Genomic DNA, 25818 nt, shown 5'->3' with positions numbered 1-25818 from the left:
AAAGCTGCTTGGACAGGCAACCCTGTGGATAAATGCTCTATCCTGTCAGGCCAAGAGTGAAAGGGGAATAGACTAGGCAGAGTCTGGCAGAATATATCAGGCAACCCTGTGGATAAATGCTCTATCCTGTCAGGCCAAGAGTGAAAGGGGAATAGACTAGGCAGAGTCTGGCAGAATATAAACCTGGGGCTTATCAGTTTTCCATTTTCCTGTATCAATGGGTGATGGGAAGAGGGCAGGCAGCAAAAATTAAACCCCCCCAAAATAAAATGAGATTTTCCAAAATGTAGCTTCGACCCAACAACCCCACAGCTGCTACTGCAAACACCTAACACACCTGCTGGAGTGAGTTGTCTGTGAGGAGGTAGCAGTATAGATCAGCATTAATTCCCTCCCCACCCCCATCCCCACTTGAATATGGGAAGGATAGAGCCAGTTCAGAATTGGACCATTTTTGCTTCATTTATGCCTTTGTGATTCACCTTAATTTTCATTTCAAGTAATGCCTCCTGCTTTGAGTTAATGTGTTCTCTGACTGCCTGTTAAGTGTTTATTAAGCATTATTATGTGGCAGGCCTTGTACTAAGCAATGGGGAAAGAAAGAAAGGTAAAAACATAGTACCCATCCTCAAAGAGTTCATATTCTAATGAGGGAGACATGCAAACAAGCGTGTACCTAAAAGATATATACAGTGACAGAAGGCAGGCACTGGTGGGGGGGGAGGGGAGATAGATGGGGACCAAGGAAAACCTTCAGGAGGTGAGATTTGAGCTGTCTTGAAATAGGCAAGAGAAATCTCTCTGGGGGAGAATTTGTGATTTTTGTTCCAGTTGACCATCCCATCCTCCTAATTACGCAAAGACCCTGAGGCAGCTTTAAGGGAAACACTAGATACAATTACATGCAAGAAAGTCTGGGAGAAGCAAAGAACTGTAATAACTAGGGAGGATTAGGAAAGGTTTTCCTGGGGAGAAGAGGGAGTACATTCCAGGCTTGAGGGACAGCCTGTGCAAAGGTGGGAGATGGAATGTGAAGCTCAGGATAATAGTTGGCCAATTTGGCAGGAATGCAAGGGAGTAATGTAAAGTTTAAGTCTGGAAAGGTGAGAGCTAATTGTGTAGGTCATTAAATGTCCAACTTAAGGAGTTTGTATTTGATCATAGAGGCAATGTGGAGTCAATGAAGATTTTTTTTTTTTTTTTAGTTTTTGGGTTGTTTTTTTTTTGTTTTGTTTTGTTTTTTTGCAAGGCAAGGGGGTTAAGTGGCTTGCCCAAGGCCACACAGCTAGGTAGTTATTAAGTGTCTGAGTTCTGATTTGAACTCAGGTACTCCTGACTCCAGGGCTGGTGCTCTATCTACTACGCCACCTAGCTGCCACCTGATGAAGATTTTTGACCAGGGATCTGATATGATCAGGTGTGTATCTTGGCAGCTGTATTGTGTAGGGGAGAAACTGGAATAAGGGAGCCTTACTAGGAAGTTATTGCAATAGTTCAAGAGATTCTGAGGGCCCAGTCAGTTACTATGGCCAGGTGAATGAAGAGGAGACAGAATTTAGAGATGTTGTAAAGGTAAAATAATAGATTGGGGGATGAAAGAGAAAAGACAAATTAAGGATGACTACTGGGTTGTGAACTGGGATGACTGAAACCATGGTAATACCCTCAAAAGAAAGGGAAAGCTTGGAAGAAAGATGGGCTTACATAGGAAGCATAATAAAGAGTTCTGTTTTGAATATGTTGGATTGGAAACATTAATCCAAATGCAGAAGTCCAGCAAGCAGTTGGAGATGTGGGATTGGAAACTGGGAGTATTTAGATATTTAGAGATGGATATATATATTTGGGAGTTATTATAGGGATGATAGTTGTACCCATGGGGGATGCTAAGATGAAATAAGAGTTGAGAGAGTGAGAGCGAGAACGAGAGCAAGAATGAGAGAGAGAGAGAGAGAGAGAGAGAGAGAGAGAGAGAGAGAGAGAGAGAGAGGTTAGACAGAGAAAGAGAGAAAGAAAAAGACATAGAGATAGATCCAGGGAGAATACTACTCTTAATGGAGAGGTTAGACATGAGAATGACATATAATGACATGAAAGCCAAAGGAAAGGAGTATTCGGGAGGATGAGATGGTTAACTGAGACAAATACAAATATTTGAAACAGTTATCATTTACTCCCTTAAGTCTTCTTTTTCTTCAGGAAAAACTTCCTATACCTCCAGGAGTCTCACCATCTAGGTCACTCTCTTCTGTTCATGCTCCAGTTTGTCAGTGTTCTTCCTAAAACATGATCCTGAGAACTGCATACAGGAATCCATGAGTTGCCTGACTCTAGGGAGGAGTAGAATGAAACTATCACCTCACTCATTCTGAATCCTGTGCCTTTTTTTTTAAAATCTTATCCCATTCTTATTGATCTTGTTTTTGCATATTTTCATTTCCAGATATATCCTTATCCTCTCTTCCAGCCAAGTTGATTTTTTTTCACAAAATTTAAGAAAGGGGGAAAAGTTAATCAGCACATCAACCATATTAGATAGTATATGCAACATGCCATATCCGTACCCTCTCACCTTGTTGAACTGAAAGTCTCTAGGATTCCAAAAGACTACAAAAAATATAAGACAATATAAAATTGACCTAAGCTGGCAAGATGTGGTAAGACAAAGTTGATTGTTGCCAAGTCCAAACAAAAGTCTTGTAACAGAAAGGAAAAAAGACAGAAACTAGAAATTCATCAGTTACTAAAATACCACTTAATAATTACAGTCATTATTACTCATACCTGTGGAGGAATGTGCTCCCTGCCAACATAAGCTTGTGTTCCAGACTTTTTTGAATTTGGTATCAAGAGATAAAGTGCATTTTTTCCCAATTCTTCTCAGACCAAATAATTACACAGAGTTCAGTATCTTTTCTTTTTCATTCTTTCCATTACCATTTAAATATTTCATTGACATATTTTTACATCACCGTAATTTATATATGCATACATATAAGAGTATATATGTGAATGTCTAATGTATACCCACATACACACATATGTATATGTATACACACACACACATCCAATCTCAGGGAAAAGAATTTTTTAAAAAGGCAGAAGGGAGAAGCAGTTCAGTAAAACTAATGAACACATCAACTAAGTCTGACAGTAAATACAATGTTTCAAGCCACAGTTTCCTACCTCTGCAAAGAAGGAAGGAAGGCACATTTACTCTTCTCTTCTTTAGGGTCAGGACATCACAGTGTTCAGTTTCATTATTTCTTGTTCTTTTTAAGATTTTTGTAGTCATTCAGTATTTTGTTTAACTCACTTGTATCAGTTCATATGTTTTCCCCAGGCTTCTCTGATTCTTCATATTCATTGTTTCTTATAGCCTAGTAATATTCCATTACATTTATACACCACAATTTTTTAAACCATTCCTCAAATGGATACCTCCCTTGTTTCTCATTCTTTGTTGCAACAAAAAGTACTACTATAAATATTTTGATATATATGGAATTTATGTTTGCCATCTTTGGAGTACATGTTTAGGAGCAAGATCTCTGGGCCACTGACAACATTTTAATCATTATATTATCATATTAAGCCATTCCTAATGCAAATCAGGATAGTATTAACTCTTATGGCTGCTGTCATACATATAGAGGCAATGTGGTTCAGTGGAAAGGTGGACTCTGTAGTGTTGGTCAGGATTTGGAGAAACACATAATTTGAAAGCTGGAAAGCATGTCAATAGCTACTGAGTCCATTCCATAATCAAAAAGAATCTTCACTATAATACTCTGAGAAGTGGTCATTCACCCTTCTCATTTCTGCTTCTTGAAAATTCTTCTGGTTCTTTTTAAGTTTCAACTCATATTCCACCATCTATATAGGCCAGCTGTCATGGTGCTCTAGGTTTCTAATATCTTCCTAAGATGACATTCTATCTATATTGTTAGTATCTTACATTTAACTAGCTCCATGTTGTCTCTATTTGAATGTGAGCTTCTTCAGGATAGATTGTTTTTTATCTTTCTTTGTCTCTGATGTGCTTAGTACGGTGATTGGTACATAGTAAGTAAAAGATTTTTGTTTGATGGGTCGATTGCTTAGCCCCAGCTTGAAGACCTCCAAGAAGGGGAAACCCACCACTTGAGGCAGCCCCTCCCATTTTGGGGATGTTCAAACCTAAATATGCTGTTTTGCAACTTCTACTCATTGTACTTGATTCTCTCTTTTGGTGCCAAGCAGAACAAGTCTTACCATTCCTTTATAGACCTTCAGAGATTTGAAAACAGTTAATGTGTCCTGATTCTTCTTTTCTTCATGTTAAATATCCTCATCTTTTAATAAATTCTCATATAATATGGGCTAAAGACCTTTTACCAGGGTTGTCTTCCTTTGGATATGCTCTAGTTTCTTGGATTCTTTAAACCATGGCATGAATGCAATACTTCAGATGAAGTATGATCAGGGCATGGGGTAACCCCTGATTCCTGAAAGTTGTTTCTCTTAATGTAGCCCTAGTTTGCATTAACTTTTATAGCTGCCATATCTCACTGCTGATTCATATGGAGCATATAACACATTGGCGACTCCCACATCTTGTAGAACTGCTCACTAGAACCTCACCCATCTTGTACTTGTGAAATTGATTTTTTTAATATAACTTTAACATTTGGCTTTTATCTCCACTGAATTAAAGCTAATTAGATTCAGTCTTATTAGCCATTTCTATCCTTTCCTTTCCAGTTCAAGGATTATTTATCTAAGCAGAGAACAGAAGCAAATGTTAACAGCATGTTTATGCCTTTATTTTGCTGTCAGTTATTATTTTCCCATTCACCATATCAACAGTTCTGCCCCTTATTTGGTTACCCTCTTCCATAATATGGCCTTTAAAAATTCCAAACTGTTTTGTCCTTCCCTAATTTTGCTTGAGAGCTGAGATGGAATTCAGAGTTTTAGCATTTCTGACACTTCTTATAGGACTATATATTGAGCTTTTAAATCCATCCTGTTACCTGTCCTTGCTTCTAGTTTCCCTATATTCTTTTAAAAATCTATTCAAATCAGATCCTTAAAAGAATCTTCTTTTTTGTTATTATACCTTTTTTTAAAGCTGAAATTATTATTAAGGCAAGTCAAAAAATTGTTATCTGCTATCTTTGACACAGGAAAATCTGGATAAATGGAGTTTCCAACACTACTGTATCATACCCCTGTGACACTCTTATTATCTATTTCCCAAACTCATTTACTTCCTCTTTCTTTCTAAGTATTCTATAGTAAATTTTGAACAACATCATTCATTTCTTCCTCCAATGATCTTTCATCACATTATTTCCTCCATGTTTCTCCAGATTTCTGGGTATCCTCATGAGTTTAACTTCCTACATAAAACATTACCCCACTTTGGATCTTACTTATCCTGTTTCTTTTGAATAAGATACACTAATCCACAATCATGGCCCACTTATGGGATTCCATTCCCCACCCCCATCTTAGCAATAATATCTACGGGATAAAATTTGCTTTCTTCATTAGGGTTTCTAGTTCATCTGCTTATTGTCTATACTTTGTACATTTATGAATGAATATTTGAAGGTCTAAAGCTTAGTCCCAAATATCAAATATAGATATCTAGATTTGGGAGTCATCTGTATATAGAGATAAAGGTTGAAACCCTGGGAGACAATAAAATTGCTAAGGGAGAGAATCTAGAGAGAGGACATAACACCTAGGATAGACCCTAGAGCAGTACCAACATTAAAATCTGGGGAAAGGATGAAGAGCTAACAAAGAAAAAAAGACAAGGGGAGTGGTTAAAAGAGGCAGGAACATCAGTTTTCTGGTAGGAAGAGAGCCCTTAGCAGTCATCTAATTCAATTCCCTTAATTTAGAGATGAGATCAAGACCCAAAGGACCCCAATTTAATCTGTGTAAAATGTAGACCTGAGAGTGAGATTTATAGGTCTTCTGTACTCTAGAGGTGCAGTTTCTAAAAAAATCAGGAGAGGATTAAATATCCAATAGGAGGGAATGATCAAGAGTCAAAAGTTGCAGAGGACTCAAGAAAGGGAATGAGAAAAAGCTGTTGGATTTAGTGATTAGGATACTTTTGAGAGAGCTAATTAACTGGCATGGTGGGATGGAAGCTTGATTGAAAGAAGATGAGAGAGAAGATAGTGAGGAAATGGAGGAAATGGGCATAGATGACTTTTTCATGATGTTTGGCAATGAAGGGAAGGAAAATGATGGTCTGGAGCTGAATGGGGTAGAAATATTAAGGACAGCTAGAACTGAGGAGCCCTAACAATATCCAATCTGACTTTCTCCCTTTCCCTCTGACCTTCACCCTTCTAATTTTTCTATGTCCTCCTTCACCCTCTCCTATGAATAGAAAAGTCAATCAGGTGGTCAACACACATTTAACAAGTATCTATAATTTGCTAGATACCATGCACTGTTACAAAGACAAAAGTGAAAATCCTTCTTTCAAGGAACTTATATCCTATGGGGGGAGTAAACATGTACATATATTCATAAATTCAAAATGAATACAGGATAGTATAGGGAGTAAATTGGATGGATCAAGAAAGGTTTGGGGTTTTTTTTTTAGTTTTTTTTTTGCAAGGCAAATGGAGTTAAGTGGTTTGCCCAAGGCCATACAGCTAGGTAATTAAGTATGTGAGGCAGGATTTGAACTTGTGTACTCCTGACTCCAGGGCTGGTGTTCTATCCCCTGTACCACCTAGCTGCCCCAGATCAAGAAAGTTTTAATGTAGAAGGTAGTGCTTGAGGTGATTCTCGAAGCAAATTAAGGATTCTATGAGGCAGAGATAAGAAAGGAATATTCCAGGTATGTAGGACATCTAATGTAAAGATGATGAAGTACCAAGTATAAGAAACAGCAAGAAGGTCCTCAAACTCAAAAACCCTTGCAGCGGGGGGGGGGGGGGGGGGCAGCTAATGGCACAGTGGATAGAGCCCATGCCCTGGAATCAAGAGGACTTGAGTTCAAATATGGCCTCAGACATATAATAATTACCTAATTCTGTGACCATGGGTAAGTCACTTAACCCCATTGCCTTGCAACCCCCTCCAAAAAAAAAACTTTTTGCAGGGCACATACTGATTTAGAAAATCATACATCAATGTTATCTGTTATAATTTTATTTATTTTGTTAAGCACTTTCTCAATTATTTTAATCTTTTTCATGAGAGCACAGTTTTGCTGTAACAGACTACAGGAAGAAGAGTTTTGTGTGATGAGACAGGAACAATAAGTTGGGGTCAGGTTGTAAAAGTTTTAAGTCATACATAGGAAATTCTATACAAGAATAGGGGGTTAACAGGGAGCCATGAGAATAGAGGAATTATATGCAGACCTATGATAGAGAAATCACTTTTGTAGTCTATTCTAGAAAGTAGTCTGGAACTACAACCACAAAATCACTAAACTCTGAATGCTTTCTGACCCAATGATACCACTACTAGGTTTATAGTCTAAGGAGGTCAAAAAAAAAAAAGGAAAGGGGCACTTCGGTGCCCAGATTGTGTATAAAAGCCCATTTTATTATAAATAACTATATACAAGGTAGGTACTCATCAGTTGGGGAATGGCTGAACTAATTTATGGTATACAAAGGTAATATAATATTCTGCTTTAAGAAATGAAAGGAATGCTTTCAAAGAAACCTGGATAGATTTTGTAGGAACTATACATAATAAAGTGAGCAGAATCAGAACAATTTATATGGTTACAATATTGTAAAGAAAAACTGAGATTTAAGAACTAAGATCAACACAATGATCAAGAATGCCCTAAAAAACTGATAATGAATCATGCCTTCCACTTTTTTTTTTTTTAGGTTTTTGCAAGGCAATGGGGTTAAGTGGCTTGCCCAAGGCCACTCAGCTAGCTAATTATTAAGTGTCTGAGACCCAATTTGAACCCAGGTACTCCTGCCTCCAAGGCCAGTGCTCTATCCACCGCGCCACCTAGCTGCCCTCTGCCTTCCACTTCTTGGTGCAGAGATGCCAAAATTATATAGAAGTCTTCAATGACATATTTCTCAATATTTAGAATTTATATATATATATTTGTTTTGTATGATTATACTTATCTGTTACAAGGACGGGTTCCATTTTCTCGGGGCAAGGGAAGTTGGGAAGATGAACTAAAAAAGAAAAAAAAGACTGTCAATGAATCATTAAAAAATAAAAGAGCATAAGGAAGTCCAGAAGGGAATGCAGACAAGAAGGGTTGTATTGGAACTACTATGTTAAATGTGAAATATTCAAGAAAAAACTTTAAATGTCACAGGAAAAAACCAAACATAACAGAAGTTCATAATTTTATATATAACCTCCATCTTATTTTCTTTGTATACTGAAATATGTTTGTAGATGTTTAATTTATGAGACAAAAATGTTAAATCACTTTAGTACTTGTGTGGAAGATGGACTAGCATACAGGACATGAGGTAAGTTGACCAATTAGGAGGTTATCTCACAATAGTTCAAACCATATGAGTAGTGAGAATGGAATGGATGCAAGATCTAGTGGGTAAAGAAAAATGAGGTCTATTTTAAACATATTGAGATATTTATGGGACATACAGTCTAAAAAGTCCAACAGCTAACTGGCAAAAAGAAGCTGGAGTTAAGGAAATAAAATGTAGTTGGATATCTGGCACTTAACTACAAAGAGATGGTTATGTTTGTAAAATGTCTTTGCAAACCATAAAAGGTTATCAGCTGTTAATAGATTATGACTTCAAAAGATCTAGCCACTGTATTTCTATCAGTCACAAGATCCTAGGCCTATAGGGTGTGACTAAACTTGTAAGCCAATTAGTTATGCAGTGCTTTTCTTGATGTCAAACTTCTTTTTTAGCATGCTCCAGAAATTACTTCCCAAACCCCATTATTCTTTTCATTTATCTTCATTCCAAGCTTCCTGTCATCTAAGCTTATTTTTTTTCCTGATCTGCTCAAGCACTGGTCCCTATCTTATCTTTCCTCTATGCTGACAGTGCTAGAAATCCCATGGGGCTATTACATGGAGCATGGATTTTGAGTGCCCAGCATACCTGGCCATACTCTATGAAAATCTTTGGAGACCAAATACAAGGATACCCAGCTTCTGGGATCCTGATTATTTGGTTTCATGTTTCATTGAAAAAAAATACACTGAGTTTTCAGGTTTATAAAACACTTCCCTCATAACCTTAGATGGTACATGTGCAAAAATCACTCTAAAAATGAAACAAAGGTTCATAGAAATGACACATGATCAATGATTAGATCCAAGACTGGAATCCTCATCCCTCAAACTTTAGGGCCAGTTCTCTTTTCATAACATGCTGGTTTTTTGATACACTCAAAAGTGTCAGTCAGCCCTAGGGGCAGTTAGGTGGTACAATGGATAAAGCATCAGCCCTGGAGTCAGGAGTACCTGGGTTCAAATCTGGTCTCAGACACTTGATAATTACCTAGCTGTGTGGTCTTAGGCAAGCCACTTAACCCCATTGCCTTGCAAAAAAACCTTAAAAAAAAAAGAAGTGACAGCCCTGGAGAGTTTGACTTAATTGGTCCATTGGTAGGAACACTTGGAATGGAAAAGAGCCTTGAGGGGGCAGCTAAATTGCCCAGTGGGTAGAGCACTGGCCCTGGAGTCAGGAGTTCAAATCTGATCTCAGACACTTGATAATTACCTAGCTGTGTGACCTTGGGCAAGTCACTTAACCCCATTGCCTTGCAAAAACAAAAAAAGTGAAAAATCAAAAGCATACAAAAAGAATGAAGCTTGAAAAGAGCCTTGGATCATAATCAACATTCTTGTTACTGACTTCCAATGACCTTCCTAACCTTGAACCAGTTATTTAACCTAGGATCATGGGATTAAGATTTGGAAGGGTCCTTAAAGATAACATAGATCCATTCTCATTTTACACATGAGAGGAAACTGAATCTCATGTGACTATCCACAATCACATATGTAGCAAGTAGTAGTGCCAGCTCTCAAATACATGTTTTTGAACTCCAAATTAGAGTTATTTTCAACATAATAAACTGCAACATTTACATACTTTAACTTCCTTATGGAAAAATGAAAGGATGAGATTAAATGGCCTCAAAGGTTCTTCTAGTTCTAAAAATATATTCCCCTCATTAAAATGTTATGGGACAGTGGTGGAAAGAACACAAAACATCATCAAGCACTCTAATAATGACAACTGGCAGACTAGTTGCCTATGAATCTATTCATTGATTAACTAAATATTTCTATATGGGAACCCTTCCTAATGTAACTACTGTATACTTGAAAAGAATATTCAATGCAATCAACATTTATTTAGCACATACATTCTACTGGCACTGGGTTAAGGGCTGGGAACATAAGGATGATTCACTCATCCGTATCACTCATCACACCTGCCCTCAAGGGACTTAGAATCTAATGTGTGCATATGCACACATGCATGCACACAGAAAGGTTATGGTATATACAGATATATGACAAGATAAAAATATGACTAGGAAAAAGGAGAGATCTATGGAGGTCAGAGATCACTTTCATGATGGAATCAAGAACAGTTTCAGAGAGGAGCAATCCTTAATGATTGTTTTTCACACGTCCTTGATTCTGATTGGCCTCACCTTTACTAGGATGATTCAGTGACATTACTATACATTACTGAGAAGTTCCTCATTCTGTGCTGGCTTCACTTGCTATATATTAATTCCCATCTATCCCTGTCTCACTCTGAACCTTTGGCTATCTTCTTCTATTCCATCTTCTATTCCTTTGAGTATTCCTGATGTTTCTCCTCTCCTAAAGTTTTTCTTTTTTTCTCTTCTGACCCACTTCAGTATCATAATAATGTATAAGATATTCATGATTCATATTTTCCCACATGTTTTCATTTTATTCTCCACTTGAATTTGATACCACCTCATTGGATAGAAGTCACCCAACATCTTCATAGACTTACCCAAGTGAAGCCTCACCTGTTGTAGGGTCAAACAAATGGAAAGGCTTTGAGAATAGTCCTCAAGATAAATGGCATATCTTTAGTTTGAAGACCAGTCAAACTAAGTTGGAAAGATTCATTTTCACCAGATTGATAAAGGGTAAGGGGCAGGGCAGGGGAACCATAGCAATTCTCAAAAACCACGTACTGAGTTGTAGAGTAGGAGTGATCTGTTCTGGTGAAGAAGATCCATACAAGAAGAAAAATCACAGATCCCTTGAGTATAAAAATATCCTTAAAACAAATAACAAAACTTCTCAAAACAAACCCCTATAAGGTTAATGAAACAGGTATTATTATCCACAATTTATTGTTTTGAAAATGGAGGCTAAGAAAGCCCAATTAACTTGCTGGAGATGCCATAAGTTGGGAAAAGATTTGGGACCAGAATCCAGGTATCCTGAAGCCACCTCTTTAGGAATCACTGGTCACTATTTCCACAAAACTATAAAAGTGCCTTTTTTCTCTCTTCTCCCCCCAGATGATGTTTCTGATGGAGAATAATGGGTAAACTCTAAGTAAAAACTTTCATACAATAATCCCATTTGTGAAACAAAAAAAGTATTTATTGAGGGATCTTTGTGCTTCTATAAATGGCTAAGATGCATTAGACAGTTTCTGTCCTTAAGTGACTTGGCAATTTTTATGAAGTTGTAATTACATGTGAATTTGTTGGTGAATTTAGCAAACTACAAGTCTGATTAAAGTTTTCTATCACATTCATTATATTCACAGTATTATTTTCTAGTATGAGTTCTCTGATGTTGAAGAAGTCCTGATCGCTGATTAAAGGCTTTCCCGCATACATTACATACATAAGGTTTTTCTCCAGTGTGAATTCTCTGGTGTTCAATAAGGGATGAGCTCCGGCTGAAGGCTTTCCCACATTCATTACATTTATAGGGCTTTTCTCCAGTGTGAATTCTCTGATGTTGAATTAGGGTAGAGCTATGACTAAAAACTTTCCCACAATCATGACATTCATGAGGCTTCTCTCCAGTGTGAATCCTCTGGTGATCTATAAGGTTTGAGCTCCGGCTAAAGGTTTTACCACATTCTACACATTCATAAGGCTTTACTTTAGTGTGAGTTTTGTGATGTTCAATAAGATTTGAACTACGGCTAAAGGCTTTTCCACATTCATTACATTCATAAGGCTTCTCTCCAGTGTGAATTCTCTGATGTTGAATCAAGGTAGAGCTATGACTAAAAGCTTTCCCACACTGATTACACTCATAAGGTTTCTCTCCTGTATGAATGCTGTGATGCTCCAGAAGAGTTGCGCTCCGGCTAAAAGTTTTCCCACATTCTATACATTCATAAGGTTTCCACACTGCATTAGTTTCCTGATATTCAAGAACAGAGCTCTTTTTGAGTGACTTTCCACCTTCATCACTTTTTAAAAGTTTCTTCTGTGCATGGATTTTCTGATGCTTAATTAAATCTGAATTCTGTTTGAAGCTTTGGCCATATGTATCACCCTGCTGAGGCTTATCTCCTATTGGAATTCTTGGATGTGAAAGTTTGGAGTCAGAACTGAAGCTTTTCCCAAAGTCATGATGTTCTTGGGCTTTGCCTCTTAAAGCATATATTTTGTGGATGACTGTTGCTTGCCTACAACTATTCTCTTGGGGAAAGAGCTTACTTGGTTTCTCCAGAATTTCAGTATTTGTTGACTGTTTCTCTAGCCTGCCTTCAAATTCACTGCCTTCTTCAAATTCAGGTCCCTGAGGGACATCTCCTGTGAGTTTTTCATATTTCACTTCCTTTAACTGCATGTCTTTTAAAATGTCCTGTTTTGGAGTCAACACCTTGTTTTCAGTTCTTGGCTCACAATCTGAAACAATTGACACAAAATGTAAATGTCAGTTTTGTACTTGGAGGAAGTGCCGGGGCAAGAACAGGACACTCCCCAAGAAGCAGACTGCTTCCATGAGCAGATGGTGCTGACAGATCTCAAATCATCCTCACAGTCTGGGGGAGAGGAGGGAAGAGAGGAACAGAAGAAAACAGCTGAGGGAGGGGTGAATGGCACACAAGGCAGGGGAGCCCAGGAATTCAGGAAAATGGGATGGAGGGTACCAAGATATTAAAGTAGATAGATTATAGTGAAAGAAATGGTGGGTACAGGTAACAAAGGGAATTCATAGAAAAGGATGAGAAGGGGAAGGAGGAAGAGAAAAAGTATGAGAACAAAGGGAAGCCAAGGCTGGTGAGCACAGCAGATAGCAAGAAAACAGAAAATGAAGTCTATTAGGGGTGGGGAGGAGAGGGAGGAGGTTGAGAAGAAGAAGAAAGCATGGAGCTAAATCCAAAGAGTAATATCAAGAACGAACAGATAAGAAGAGGAGTCAGCTGAGAATGGAAAGATGAGCTCTCAGTGGGGAATATTATAGAATGGGAAAGAAGAGGAAGAAATGGTACAATGACAGGAGTTGAGTGTCTGTAAATATGACTCTTAGCACCAAGTGAGCCTGGAGATGAAAAGGAGAGAACAGTCTGTCTGAACAGTCAAAGATGCTGAGGGGAAATATGCAGATAAATAAGATATAATACCTGCCTTCATGACATAATGACTATTCATTTTCACAGTACTTTACAAAGAACCTTTCAAATGGAATTTACAGTCTTATAGAGGCCACCTCCTATATACATAAGCTAAGTCTATCATGTGAAACTGAGGCAACCATCTCTTTGGCATTTCCCCCAATCCAGGTCTCAGCTCCTTGCATTTCCAAGACCTGAAGATAGAAGGAACACCATGTATCAATTAACCAGCAAGCATTTACAAAATGCTTACCATGGGCCAAGGCACTGTGTAAAGTGCTGGGGCCTCAAAGGAAAAAGTGAGTGTGTGCTCTTGAGAAGCTTCTTTTGTATCAGGGAGTGCTACAATATCTAAATGAAAGAGATTGGTGCTAGGGAATACAGGGCAGTGGACTTCTACCCAGTTCAAATCCTATATCAGATACTTACTAGATAAGGGACATCATAGAAGTATGACTTGATCTCTCTGTGCCTCAGTTTCTTCATCTGAAAAATAGAGTAGGAAGCTCAGAGTGGCAGACTCATTGGTCTCTAAGGTCTCTTCCAGTTCTAAATCTATGATCCTAAATATATACAAAAAAATACAATGTAATTTTGAGGATAGGACACTAGCAGCTTCAGGGATCAGGAAAGGCTTCATGGGCCAAGAGGTCCTTGACTTGAGTTTTGAAGGAAACAAAGGATTTGAAGAGAAGCTAAGGAAGGAGTGAATGCACTCTATGTGTGTGGGAGCATTGGTGCACAGAACAACCAGGAGCTGGAGTGTCCTATGTGATAGCTAGTTATAAGTCAGTCTGACCAGACCAAAGAAAGTGGGAGGAGTTGCCTTGTGTAACAAAGTTTAATGGGCAGGCTGGGAAGGTGAAGAAGGGTTTTTTAAGTACAAGAGGGGATTTTATATTTGATCCTAAAGGTGTAGAGTTTACTGAGTGGCAGAGAGACATGATTAAAATTGTGCTTTAGCAGTTGTATGGAGGATAGATCAGAGTGGGATGATGAACATGATGAAGGAAATCAACTGGAAGGCTATTGCAATATCTCAGGAGAGAGGTGATGAAAGCCTGAATTAGAGTGATGGTTGAGTGATATATGTATGAAATGTGGTGAAGTTAAAAATTATGAGATTTGGATAAGTGAGGTAACAATGAGGGGTCAAGGACAACAAGAGTTTGTGAACCTGAATGAATATGAGGATGTTAGTGGCCTGGGCAGAAGTGGGAAATAAGAATAGGATGTTTAAAAGAAAAGTAGGTTTCAGGGAAAGATAATGACTTCTACTATGGACATATCAAGTTTGAGATGAAGATAATTTATGTGAGAAAACTCAAAAATGAGAAGGGGAAAGCATGGTAGAGTATAGATCAATGGAAGCAGAAATAGAAGCATTATATGATAGACTTCTTGGACAAAAGAAGAAAACAGATGAGATATTCAAGGGATAGATCATAAATCTGGCACAGATGAGGAATTTAAATTATCTGGACTATTGGAGTTCTCTCTCTACCAAAGGCTCGCCAATTAATGATTTCTCAACTTGTCTTAATAACTAGCTCATTCTTCAAAAAGTAGAGGAACCAACAAAGAGCATTTTTATTCTAGACTTGAAGAGGAACTAGTAGTCCCTGGAGTGGGCCTGAGGATTTCAAAGATTTAAGAAAAAGGACAGGTAGTATCCCATGGACATAGAAAGTCAGTCTAGGAGGAATGAAAAGCATTCAAGAATGAAATTCTAGAGATTCAGAAAAATAATTCTGACGAGTATAAAAATGGGGAAGGTATTTAAAGGAATCAGTTTAAGATAGCAAGAAAAGCTAAGAAAACAAAAAAAGTTTTTTTTTCCCTTAAGTTACAATGGAGAAAAGAGAAGGATGAGATTGCTACCACTGGGACTGTGGCAAAGAAAACAAATGATAAGGTTTTAATTGTCTTTCTTTTTTAAGCCAAGGAAAATAAAAGATAATAATAATAGCAGTTAAATTATGCTTTAAACATTATTTCATTTGTTTCTCATAATAACCTTGGGAAATAGTTGTTATTATTATTATCAATATTTTATAAATGAGGAAATGGAAGCTGAGAGAGATCAAATCAATCAATAAATATTAAGTGCCTGCTATATGTTATGCTATGTATTGGGGATACACAAAAGAAGGGAAAAGACAGGCCCTGCCCTCAAGGACTCACAATCTAATACAGCAGATGACATACTAATATATAAAAAATTCATGTGGGAAAAATAGAAATTAATGAAAAGAGAAGGCACTAGAATTATAAGAAAAGTTGGAGAAAACTGCCTGTAGAAGATGGGATTTTACTTGGAGCTTAAAGGAAGTTGAAAAAGTCAATAATCAGAATGGAGGAGGGAAAGAGATCCAGGCCAGGGAGATAGAAAGAATGCCTAGAGTCAAGAAATGAAGTTATCTTGTTTTTGGAAGAGTTTGGAAGCCAATGTCACAAATTCAAAGAGTACATGATAAGGGAGTAAGGTGTAAGACTGGAAAGGCTTGGAATGCCATTGTATATTGAATAATGGAACTGATAGGAAGTCTCCCAGAGTTTATGGAATAAGGGAGTGACATAGTCAACCTTTCCAGTTTAGGAAAATCCCATTAATGACTGAATGAGGGGTGGATTGGAGTGAGGACAGATTGGATGAGGCAGGTGGATCCTCCAGTAGGCTTTTGTAATAATTCAAGTGAGGTAATGAGGGCCTGCACTAGTTGGGTGTCAGGGTCAGAGGAGAGAAGGAGGCATAGTTGAGAGATGTTACAAAGGTGAAATCAATAGAAACTGATTTTCTACAGCTAGGTGGTGCAGTGGATAGAGCACTGGCCTTGGAATCAGGACAGGAGTTTGAATCTATCCTTAGATACTTACTTAGGGAAATTATTTGACCCTGATTGCCTTATATCCAGGGCCATCTCCAGTTGTCCTATTCATATCTGGCAGCTAGAACCAGATGACTGTGGAGGAAAAAGTGAGGCTGTTAACTTTGCACAGCAACAATTCACTCAAATTCAATTTATGTGCTTGTCATGGCATCACCTCCCCTGATGTCATGGTCTTCTTGGAGAATGAAGGACAAACTTTAGGATGACTCCTAGATTTTCAGCCTGAGGAACTAGGAAGATGGTGTTGCTTTTTACAGTAATAGGGAATGTAGAGGTAGAGAGGAGGATTTAAGGGGAAAGATAATGAGTCCTTTTTTGGACATAGTGAGTTTAAGATGTCCATTGGTCAGGGTGGCTAGGTGGTGCAGTGGATAGAGCACCAGCCCTGGAGTCAGGAGTACCTGAGTTCAAATCCAGCCTCAGACACTTAATAATCACCTAGTTTGGCTTTGAGCAAGCCACTTAACCCCATTGCCTTGCAAAAATCTAAAAAAAAAAAAGATGTCTATTGATCAAGTCAATTCAAGATGTCTGAAAGGCAGTTGGAGATGTCAGACTGGAGCTTAGCAGAGAGGATAGGGCAGAAAATCTTAAATAGATTTAAGAATTAGCAGTATAGAGATGGTTATTAAATGCATGGGAGCTGATGAGATTACCAAGTTCAGAGGGAGAAAAAAGAGGATCCAGGACAGAAGATTAGAGGGTAGAATCTGGAGAAGGATCCAGCAAAGAAGACTGGGAAGCTGATAGGTAAATGAAAGGTCAAAAGATGAACACTTGGTAAAAAGGAACATGGCTATAAATGGAAGTAAATGCAAAGCTGTTTATTGAAGGTACAGAGGGCAGGATCCAAGCAGATTCCAGCAGTAGGTAGTGGGGAGAGCAAATCTTCTTTATAGGGTATTGGATATAGGAGGCAGGGTGGTATGGTTTCTATAGGGCAGTCCCAGTAGTCCCCAGCCATTGGGGTCTCTATAGAGGATGTGTTTTATTTGGGGTTCACCAAAGTGAGATTGTGTGTTGTTTGGAGTTTCTATGGAGGTTGGGGTTCATATCCTTAGGAAAGGATAATCAATGGGGCTCTACTGGGCAAGAATGAAGCTCAGGCCTGGATCCAACAGGTAGGAGGGAAAACCAGGAGAGTGGTATCCCAAAAAACTTAGAGAAAAGAGTAAATAAGGAAAAGAAGATGATTAATAGTGTCAAAGGCTGCAGAATGAGGACGAAGAAAAGATTATTGTTATCAACTATGAGATTATCAGAACTTTGGAGAGAGTTCATTTAGTGGAATGATAAGGTCAGAAGCTAAACTGTAAGAGGTAAAAAACAGTGAGAAGAAAGTGGAGGTATATATTGTAGATGGCAATTTCAAGGAGTATAACCATAAAGGGTAAAAGAGATAAAGGATGATAGCAGAGATGGAAGGATCAATTTAAGGTTTTTTCAGGATAGGGAAAGACACAAACATGTTTGAAGGCAATAAGGAAGGAGCCAAGAGATAGAGATTGAAAATAAGTGAGTAGAGGGGCTGCTAGGTGGCACAGTGGATAGTGCACTGACCCTGGAGTCAGGAGTACTTGAGTTCAAATCCATCCCAAGACACTTAATAATTGCCTAGCTGTGTGACCTTGGGCAAGTCATTTAACCCCACTGCCTTGCAAAGACCAAAAAAGAAAATAAGTGAGTGGAGATGAGAGCAAACAGGGAAAGGATGGCTTGAACAAGTAAAATGGTTGGTAAGGAAGAATATTCTCATGAGAGACGGTTAAAGGAGAGAGTGGCAGAAGTCATCTGAGTGATAGAAGATCAGGATAAAGATCAGTGAAGAAGCTTATGGTGAGTTGTCTCAATCTTTTCTGTAATGAGGAAATGTTTTGTGGGGTGTGGGGGGTGGTGTTTGAGAAAGGATAAAAAAAGCTTTAGAAGAGCCCTTCTATGAAGAGTAAGACAGTGAATTGATAAAGGAGTTATTGTAGAACTGCCCACTAGCAGTTAAGGTGATATAAGATAAATCTGTAATGGAACCAGTCAACATAGTTTTCTCCACCTTTGTTTAGTAGAACTAAGAAGTGTCTGAGGAAGGATCTGAATTCAGGTCTTCTTGACTAAAAGGCTAGTACTGGTCTTTGGTCTGGAAAGGATGGAAAAAAAATTGCTAATAGGCAGTTGTTACCCAAGAGAAGAAGGGAGACATAAAAATATGTCTAAATAAGCTGTTTCAAATCACCAGGCTCAGATGACATTTCATGATACTGAGAGAAGTGCCAGATATAACTACTAAGATATTGTCAGTGACTTTTGAAAGATCTCAGAGAATAAGAGAGAGATGCTACAAGACTGAATAAGGGCAAATATTAGCCTGATTTTCAATAAAGGGAAGGGAGTATATAGTCTACAAACTTTAGGTTTGTGAGACTAGAAGATAATTATTAGATATTAGAAAAGGATGCAATGATCACAAAGGTACAGCATCACCAAAAAGCAGGTTATACTTTTTGACTAAGCACAGCTCCTCTTCTGAGAGCACTACTAGATGGGTAGAGCAGGGGAAAGCTATAATTATAATTTATCCAAGTTTTAGCCAAGTATTTAACAAAGGTTTTCATGTCCCAGAGGGTTGAAAATTACAGAGGCAAGTTCAGTTAGATGAAAGAAAAACCTCAGGATATGCCCAAAGATTTGTCCAAGGTAGGATTTGGACAGTGTACATTTTCCTTGATTTCTGTCAAACTTATTTTGTCTTTGTAAAGTTGTTTTGTGTGTCTTGATGAGTTAGTGCCCAAACAACTGATACACTTTCATTACTATAAGGGCAGTTCTCATGCTCTTGGTGGAAGTATATAGAAATGAAGAATTTGGTAGGTGGGGGGAAGGCAGGGAGGGACTTTATATCCAGTCATTATTAGCTCCATTAACTTTTTTGATTGTTTTGAGTTTTTAAGTAATACTGTCCATAAGCAAAGATATTGTAGCTTCTTCACTGTTGATGGTTATCCATTCAGTTTTTTTTCCCATGATCTGTTCTTGCTAATATTTCTAGGTCTACATTAAACAAAAATAGGGAGGGTGACATTTCTATTTAGCATCAATTTTTTAATATGGATACTTCTAGTCTTTTTGCCATTGAATATAATATGAACCTCTGGATTCTGAAATATATTTTTGTTATCTGCTGGAAAGATACTTCAAATCATAAATTTGTGTTTCCAAGGGGGTAGGGCAGAGCCAAGATGGCAGTGTGAAGGCAGGATTTCCCTAAAACTCCTTCCCCCAAAAACTCCAAAGACCATCAAATTATGACTCTAGCCAAAATTTAGAGGAGCATAACCCACAGAAAGACTGAGTGATGCAATTTCCCAGTCCAAGACAGTTTAGAAGTTCTGCGGGAAAGGTGTGTTTCACTGGAATGGGGGTTGGAATAAAGCTGCAGCCCCAGCACAGCACAGGGATCACCAGGAAAGCTTGAAGGGGCAGTGAGAGAACTCTGATGCACCAGAGTGCAAGAGGACCGACCTCAGAACAGCCCTGCAATGAGAACCTGCAGGAGGAATTGGGGAAGCCAGTCTGTACCTTCAGAGCACAGCCCACGGATAATAATGGGGGTTGGGGGAGATTGCAGAAATCTCTCTGCTCTCCCCAGGGCAGGACTCTGCTGTTTGCCCACATTCAGATCCAGGTTGCAGTTTGGACTTCCATACTAAGATAGCCAAACAGGGACCTTCCTCACAGCTGCAGGGCAAAGGGGAGTGCTTGTGGTCATCTACATATCAAAGCACAGGCAAGAGAGCATAAGACCTTGAAGGAATAAAGGTCCCAGTGGGGTGTTACAAAATCCCCCAAAGCCTTGGAAGTGCTGTAAATCAGTCATAGGCTGAGAAAATGAGCAAACAAAAGAAAAAGAAGAATCTGATGATAGAAAATTACTTTGGTCCCATGGAAGGTTCAGATGATGACAAACTCAAAGCTTCTGTATCCAAAGCCTCTAAGAGAAATAGAAAGTGGGCTCAGGTTATAAATGAACTCAAAAAGACTTTGAAAAGCAATTAAGGGAGGTGGAGGAAAAATTGGGAGGAGAAATGAGAGTGATAAAGATAAATCATGAAAACCAAATCAGCAGCTTGATGAAAGAAATACAAAAAAAAATACTGAAGAAAATAATATGTTAAAAACCAGTTTAGGCCAAATGGAAAAAGCAATGCAAAAGGTAAATGAAGAGAAGAATACCTTAAAAAAGCAGAATTGGCCAGATGGAAAAGAAGACAAAAAAGCTCTCCTTCAAATGCAGAATGGAACTAAAGGAAGTTGATGACTTTGTAAGAAATCAGGAAGAAATAAAACTCTTCCAAAAAAAGCCAAAAATTAGAAGAAAATGTAAAATGTCTTACTGGAAAAAACAACTGACCTCAAAACAGATAGAGGAGAAATAATTTAAAAATTATTGGGCTACAAAAGGCAACAAAAATGTGCATAACCCAGCAATACCACTACTGGGTATATACCCTGAAGAGATGATGAAAAAGGGTAAAAACATTACTTGTACAAAAATATTTATAGCAGCCCTGTTTGTGGTGGCAAAGAATTGGAAATCAAGTAAATGTCCTTCAATTGGGGAATGGCTAAGCAAACTGTGGTATATGTATGTCATGGAACAATATTGTTCTATTAGAAACCAGGAGGGATGGGAATTCAGGGAAGCCTGGAAGGATTTGCATGAACTGATGCTGAGTGAGATGAGCAGAACCAGAAAAACACTGTATACCCTAACAGCAGCATGGGAGTGATGATCAACCTTGAAGGACTCACTCATTCCATCAGTGCAACAATCGGGAACAATTTTGGGCTGTCTGCAAAGGAGAGTGCCATCTGTATCCAGATAAGGAGCTGTGGAGTTTGAACAAAGTTCAAGGACTATTCCCTTTAATTTAGAAAAAAAACAGATATCTTATTGTCTGATCTTGTTATCTCTTAGACTTCTCATCTCTTCTTTAAGGATATGATTTATCTCTCATCACACTCAATTTGGATCAAGGTACAACATGGAAACAAAGTAAAGACTGACAGATTGCTTTCCATGGGGGGGGAAATAAGATTGGGGGAAAAATTGTAAAACTCAAATAATACCTTTAATAAAAAATAAATTTAAAAGAAAATTATTGGGCTACCTGAAAGTCATTATCAGGAAAAGAGCCTAGACTTCATTTTTCAAGAAATAATACAACAAAATGACCCCTAGATCCTAGAAGTAGAGGGTAAAATAGAAATTGAGGGAATTCATCAATCACCTTCTGAAAGAGATCCCAAAAGAAAAACTTCCAGGAATATTATAGCCAAATTCCAAAACTCCAAGTCAAAGAGAAAATACTAAAAGCTGTTAGAAACAAACAATTCAACTACCGTGGCTCTATAGTCAGAATTACATAGGATCTGGCATTAAGGGTTTGTAGGGATTGTAATATGATATTCTGGAAGCCAAAAGATCTTGGTTTGCAACACAGAATCCTAACTACCCAGCAAAATTGAATATTCTCTTTCAGGGGAAAAGTTGGACTTTCAATAAAACAGGGGACTTTCAAACTTTCCCAATGAAACAACCAAAGCTTAACAGAAAGTTTGAACTTCAAGTGCAGGACTCTGGTGAACCATAGAGGGGATGGATGAGAAGGACTAATTATGAGAAACTTAAAGATGTTGAATTGTTTGTATTCCTGCATGGGAAGAAGATACTGATAACTCATATGAACCTTGTCATTTATAAGAACTGTTAGAAGGAGCATATACAGATAGGACATAGGAAGGAGCAGAATATAATGATATAATATGGTAAAAAGATAGAATCAATGAGTGATAAAGGAAAGTACTGGGAGGAAATAAAAGGAGAGGAAGAAGGGGCTAAGATATTTCACATAAGTGTTAAGAAAAAGCTTTTTCAATGGAGTAGAATGGGGGAAGGTGAGGGGGAATGAGTGAGCCTACATTCTCATCAGAAATGGCTCAGAGAGGAAATAACATACATACTTAATAGGGTATAGAAATCTATTTTACCCTAGAGAAAAATGAGAAGAAAGGGATGGGATAAGGGGGAATGTGGGTAGGGAAGGGAAGATAGGTGATAGAAGAGAGGGAAGATTGTGGGAGAGGGTACTCAGATACAACATACTTTTGTCCAGGGACAGGATGAAAGGAGAGAGAGAGAGAATAGAATAAATGAGAGTGAGGAGGAGTAGAGAGGAGGGAAATACAGCTTGTGATAGAAACTGTGGGAGAAATATTGAAGCAACTTCTCTGGTGGACTTATGATAAAGAAGGCAACTCACCCCATTTGGAATCTGATCACAGACTGAAGTACATTTTTTTTCTCTCTCACTATTCTTGAGGTGTCTTATCTTCTTGGGGGGAGGGGGGTTTAATGCTTACTCTCACAACAAGATTATTGTAATAATATAAAGTAAAAAGTAAAAAAAGTAAAAAAAATTGTTTCCAAGATAAATTAATTATTTTAAAGGTCTCTGTAATGTGGTCATGTTTTTTTCTTTTATTGATAAGATGTATATTGATTTGTTTTCCCAGTATCAAATTACCCTCTTAATTCCCTGTGTAAAATCCTTTTCAATCACAAAAAAATAAGCAACGAAAAACTTCCTAATAATAGAACTTTCCAAAGTGCAATGAGATGCTCTGAACATGTGTGTATGTGCCTGTGGTTTCTGCTCCAGCCTTCTGACCCCTTCCATTCCCCATGCTGAAAATTCACATGCCAATAAAACCAGAACCAAGTCACAGAAGAGTATCCCCACTATTCACTAAAATGAATTCCTCTCCCTGGGCCCTTCATTCCTTTCCCTCTCTCATCCTGAGACATCGCTCCCACAGTCATCTTCCCCAAGTGATCTATTTTCAGTCTTATTCTCTTTTTTGAGTTCTTTCTCAGCTATCTATAAACATGCACAGATCTCCCTGCTCCCTAAGGGGGAAAAAAGCCTTCTTATGAGACTTTTAGATTATCCAGTTACTATCTCATTTTCCCCACTCCTTCACCATTACAAATTCTTTTCAAATTGATCTACAGTCTAATTGTCAAATTCACTGGCCTCTTTTCAGACCTCAACTTCTTTGCCCTCTCTAATGTTTTGTTGAAAATCCCCTCCTATTGGATTCTTTCTCTTGCCTTGACTTCAGAGAAACTATATTTTCTTATTTCCTCTACCCTACTTCTCTAAAAGTTGTCTATATTTTCCTAGTTCCTCCCTGTCTAAAAAGCATTCTTTTTCCTTTTCCTTGACCTTAATGTAGATGTTCCTCAAGGATCTGTCTTTGGTTCTTTTCTCCTTTCTTTGGTGATTCTACTGACTCTCAGAGTTCATCTTCTAAATTAATATCTTTAGCTTTGATCTCAGCATCCCCATATCTAAATATCTATAATGTAATTCCACCTGAATGACCACTGGCACCTCAAGCTCCACATGCCTACAAACTGAGATTACATTATTCTCTTATTCTGATCTTATTGTTTGTATCATAGTTCATCTTATCTCCCACATTCAAAACCTCTGACTGTTCTCTCTCATATCCTATAGGTTACATAACATCTTTGTCAACCATCACTTTTACTCTATACCATACTTTACACCACTCTTTCACTCTACTGGCACCACTTGTCTAGAGTACTGCAATAGTTTCCTAAAAGGTTTCATTATTTTCACTCTTCCTCCACACTTTTTTTTTAAAAGTTTTTGCAAGGCAATGGGGTTAAGTGGCTTCCCCAAAGCCACACAGCTAGGTAATTATTAAGTGTCTGAGACCGGATTTGAACTCGGGTATTCCTGACTCCAGGGCCAGTGCTCTATCCACTGCGCCACCTAGCTGCCCTCCTCCCCACTTTCAATCCTTATATTAGACTATCAGAATAAGCTTTCATATAACTAGTGATTTTTTTTTTTTGCTCAAAAACAATTTAGTGCTTCCCAAAGTTCAAATTATTCTATTTGCCATTCAAGGTCCTTCAGTATCTAGTGCCATCTTACCTTTCTAGCCTTATTTCATATTATTCCTTCTATACTTTGTGGATTCCAGTTAAATTATATACCTGTCTCCAGGTATACTGGATTTCCCATTTTGTGTTTTGGCTTATACTCTCGCTTATACATATTCTTTTTTTCCTATATGTATGTATATGTATATATATATATATATATATATATATATATATATATATATACTCTTTCCTCCACACCAATCTTAACTTAAATGCTACAATATCCAGGGTCCTTTTTTTCACCTCCCCCTGCCATCAAATCCCCCTTCCTCCCCAATTCCTTGTCATTAATGACTTCCTCCCTCTGACCTTAACTAACACATTTTTTATCTCTATAAATGTAGTTATCATAAAATGTTGTGGAATTCAGTTATTGCATTACATTATGAACATAGATTTCATGCATTATTTCAACTCTGTTACTCTCCCAAAGTCTAGCAGAGTTCACAGTATGCTGGAGTCCTTAATAATTGCCTCTTGAATGAATGCATGACTATACCTGGCTTTATGAACTTAAGAGCAGCCCAGGACCAGAAGGCATGAGTGATTATAATGCTGAAGAATACCTTGTTTGGGATCATGGAAGGGGAGCAGAACCTTGTGATGGCCATGTTGAGGCTATGTTCCAAGGGAGGAGGTGCTGATATGGGGCAGAGTTGGTGGAGATTCCAATACTACTCCAAGGTTTGTTATTGCCATCTCCTGTTGCTGTGCACTGTCTGTAACCTGAGGACCATTAGTGAAGAAGCAAGGGGGAAAGAAGGAAAGTTTGAAACAAAGAACACAGGATTTCTATTCCCTTAAGTCTTCAGAGGAGGAGGCAGAGCTTATGGCCTCAGCTTCAATTCCATCTAGGACAAGATTCCTCCCTAGTTCTGCTCTCAGGAAATAGGAAGATAGATTTCACAGACATAGACCACAGTTCCAGGAGGAAAAGCTGCCAGTGTCCAAGAAGTCAATCCAGGGCCTGTGGAGATGAGCAGTTCTCAAAGTACAATGCTAGATGGTATCAGAAAGGAGCCAAGAGAAACCACATCAGGGGAAGATTCAGGCTACATATGGCTGCTGTCAAATAACTATGCCCAAAGGACTGTAAAACTGTACATACTCTTTGATAAAGCAATGCCACTACCAGATCTGTATCCCTAAGAGATCACAACAAAGGGAAAAATAAACACATGTATATGCACAAATATTCGTTGCAGCTCTTTTTGTGGTGGCAAAGAAGTGGATATTAAGGGGATACCTCAATGGGGAATGGCTGAACAAGTTGTATCTTAATGTGATGGAATACAATTGTTCTATAGGAAATCAT

General features: G+C 38.1%; 1 protein-coding gene across 1 annotated transcript in view; it reads right to left on the bottom strand.

Annotated features, from left to right (window-relative positions):
• Window positions 1-7028: 7028 nt before the first annotated feature.
• LOC141500234 (uncharacterized) overlaps window positions 7029-25818 on the bottom strand; it is a 30728-nt gene continuing 11938 nt past the window's right edge. The window contains exon 2 of the mRNA XM_074203254.1: window positions 7029-12870. Within this exon, the coding sequence (XP_074059355.1) occupies window positions 11771-12811 (1041 nt within the window). The 5' untranslated portion in view covers window positions 12812-12870 and the 3' untranslated portion in view covers window positions 7029-11770. The remainder of the gene's footprint in view (window positions 12871-25818) is intronic.

The sequence above is a fragment of the Macrotis lagotis genome, chromosome X, assembly GCF_037893015.1.
Source record: "Macrotis lagotis isolate mMagLag1 chromosome X, bilby.v1.9.chrom.fasta, whole genome shotgun sequence".
Taxonomy (NCBI): Eukaryota; Metazoa; Chordata; class Mammalia; order Peramelemorphia; family Peramelidae; genus Macrotis; species Macrotis lagotis.
The sequence above is the reverse complement of the archived record's forward strand: the minus strand, read 5'-3'. Positions and strand labels throughout refer to the sequence as shown.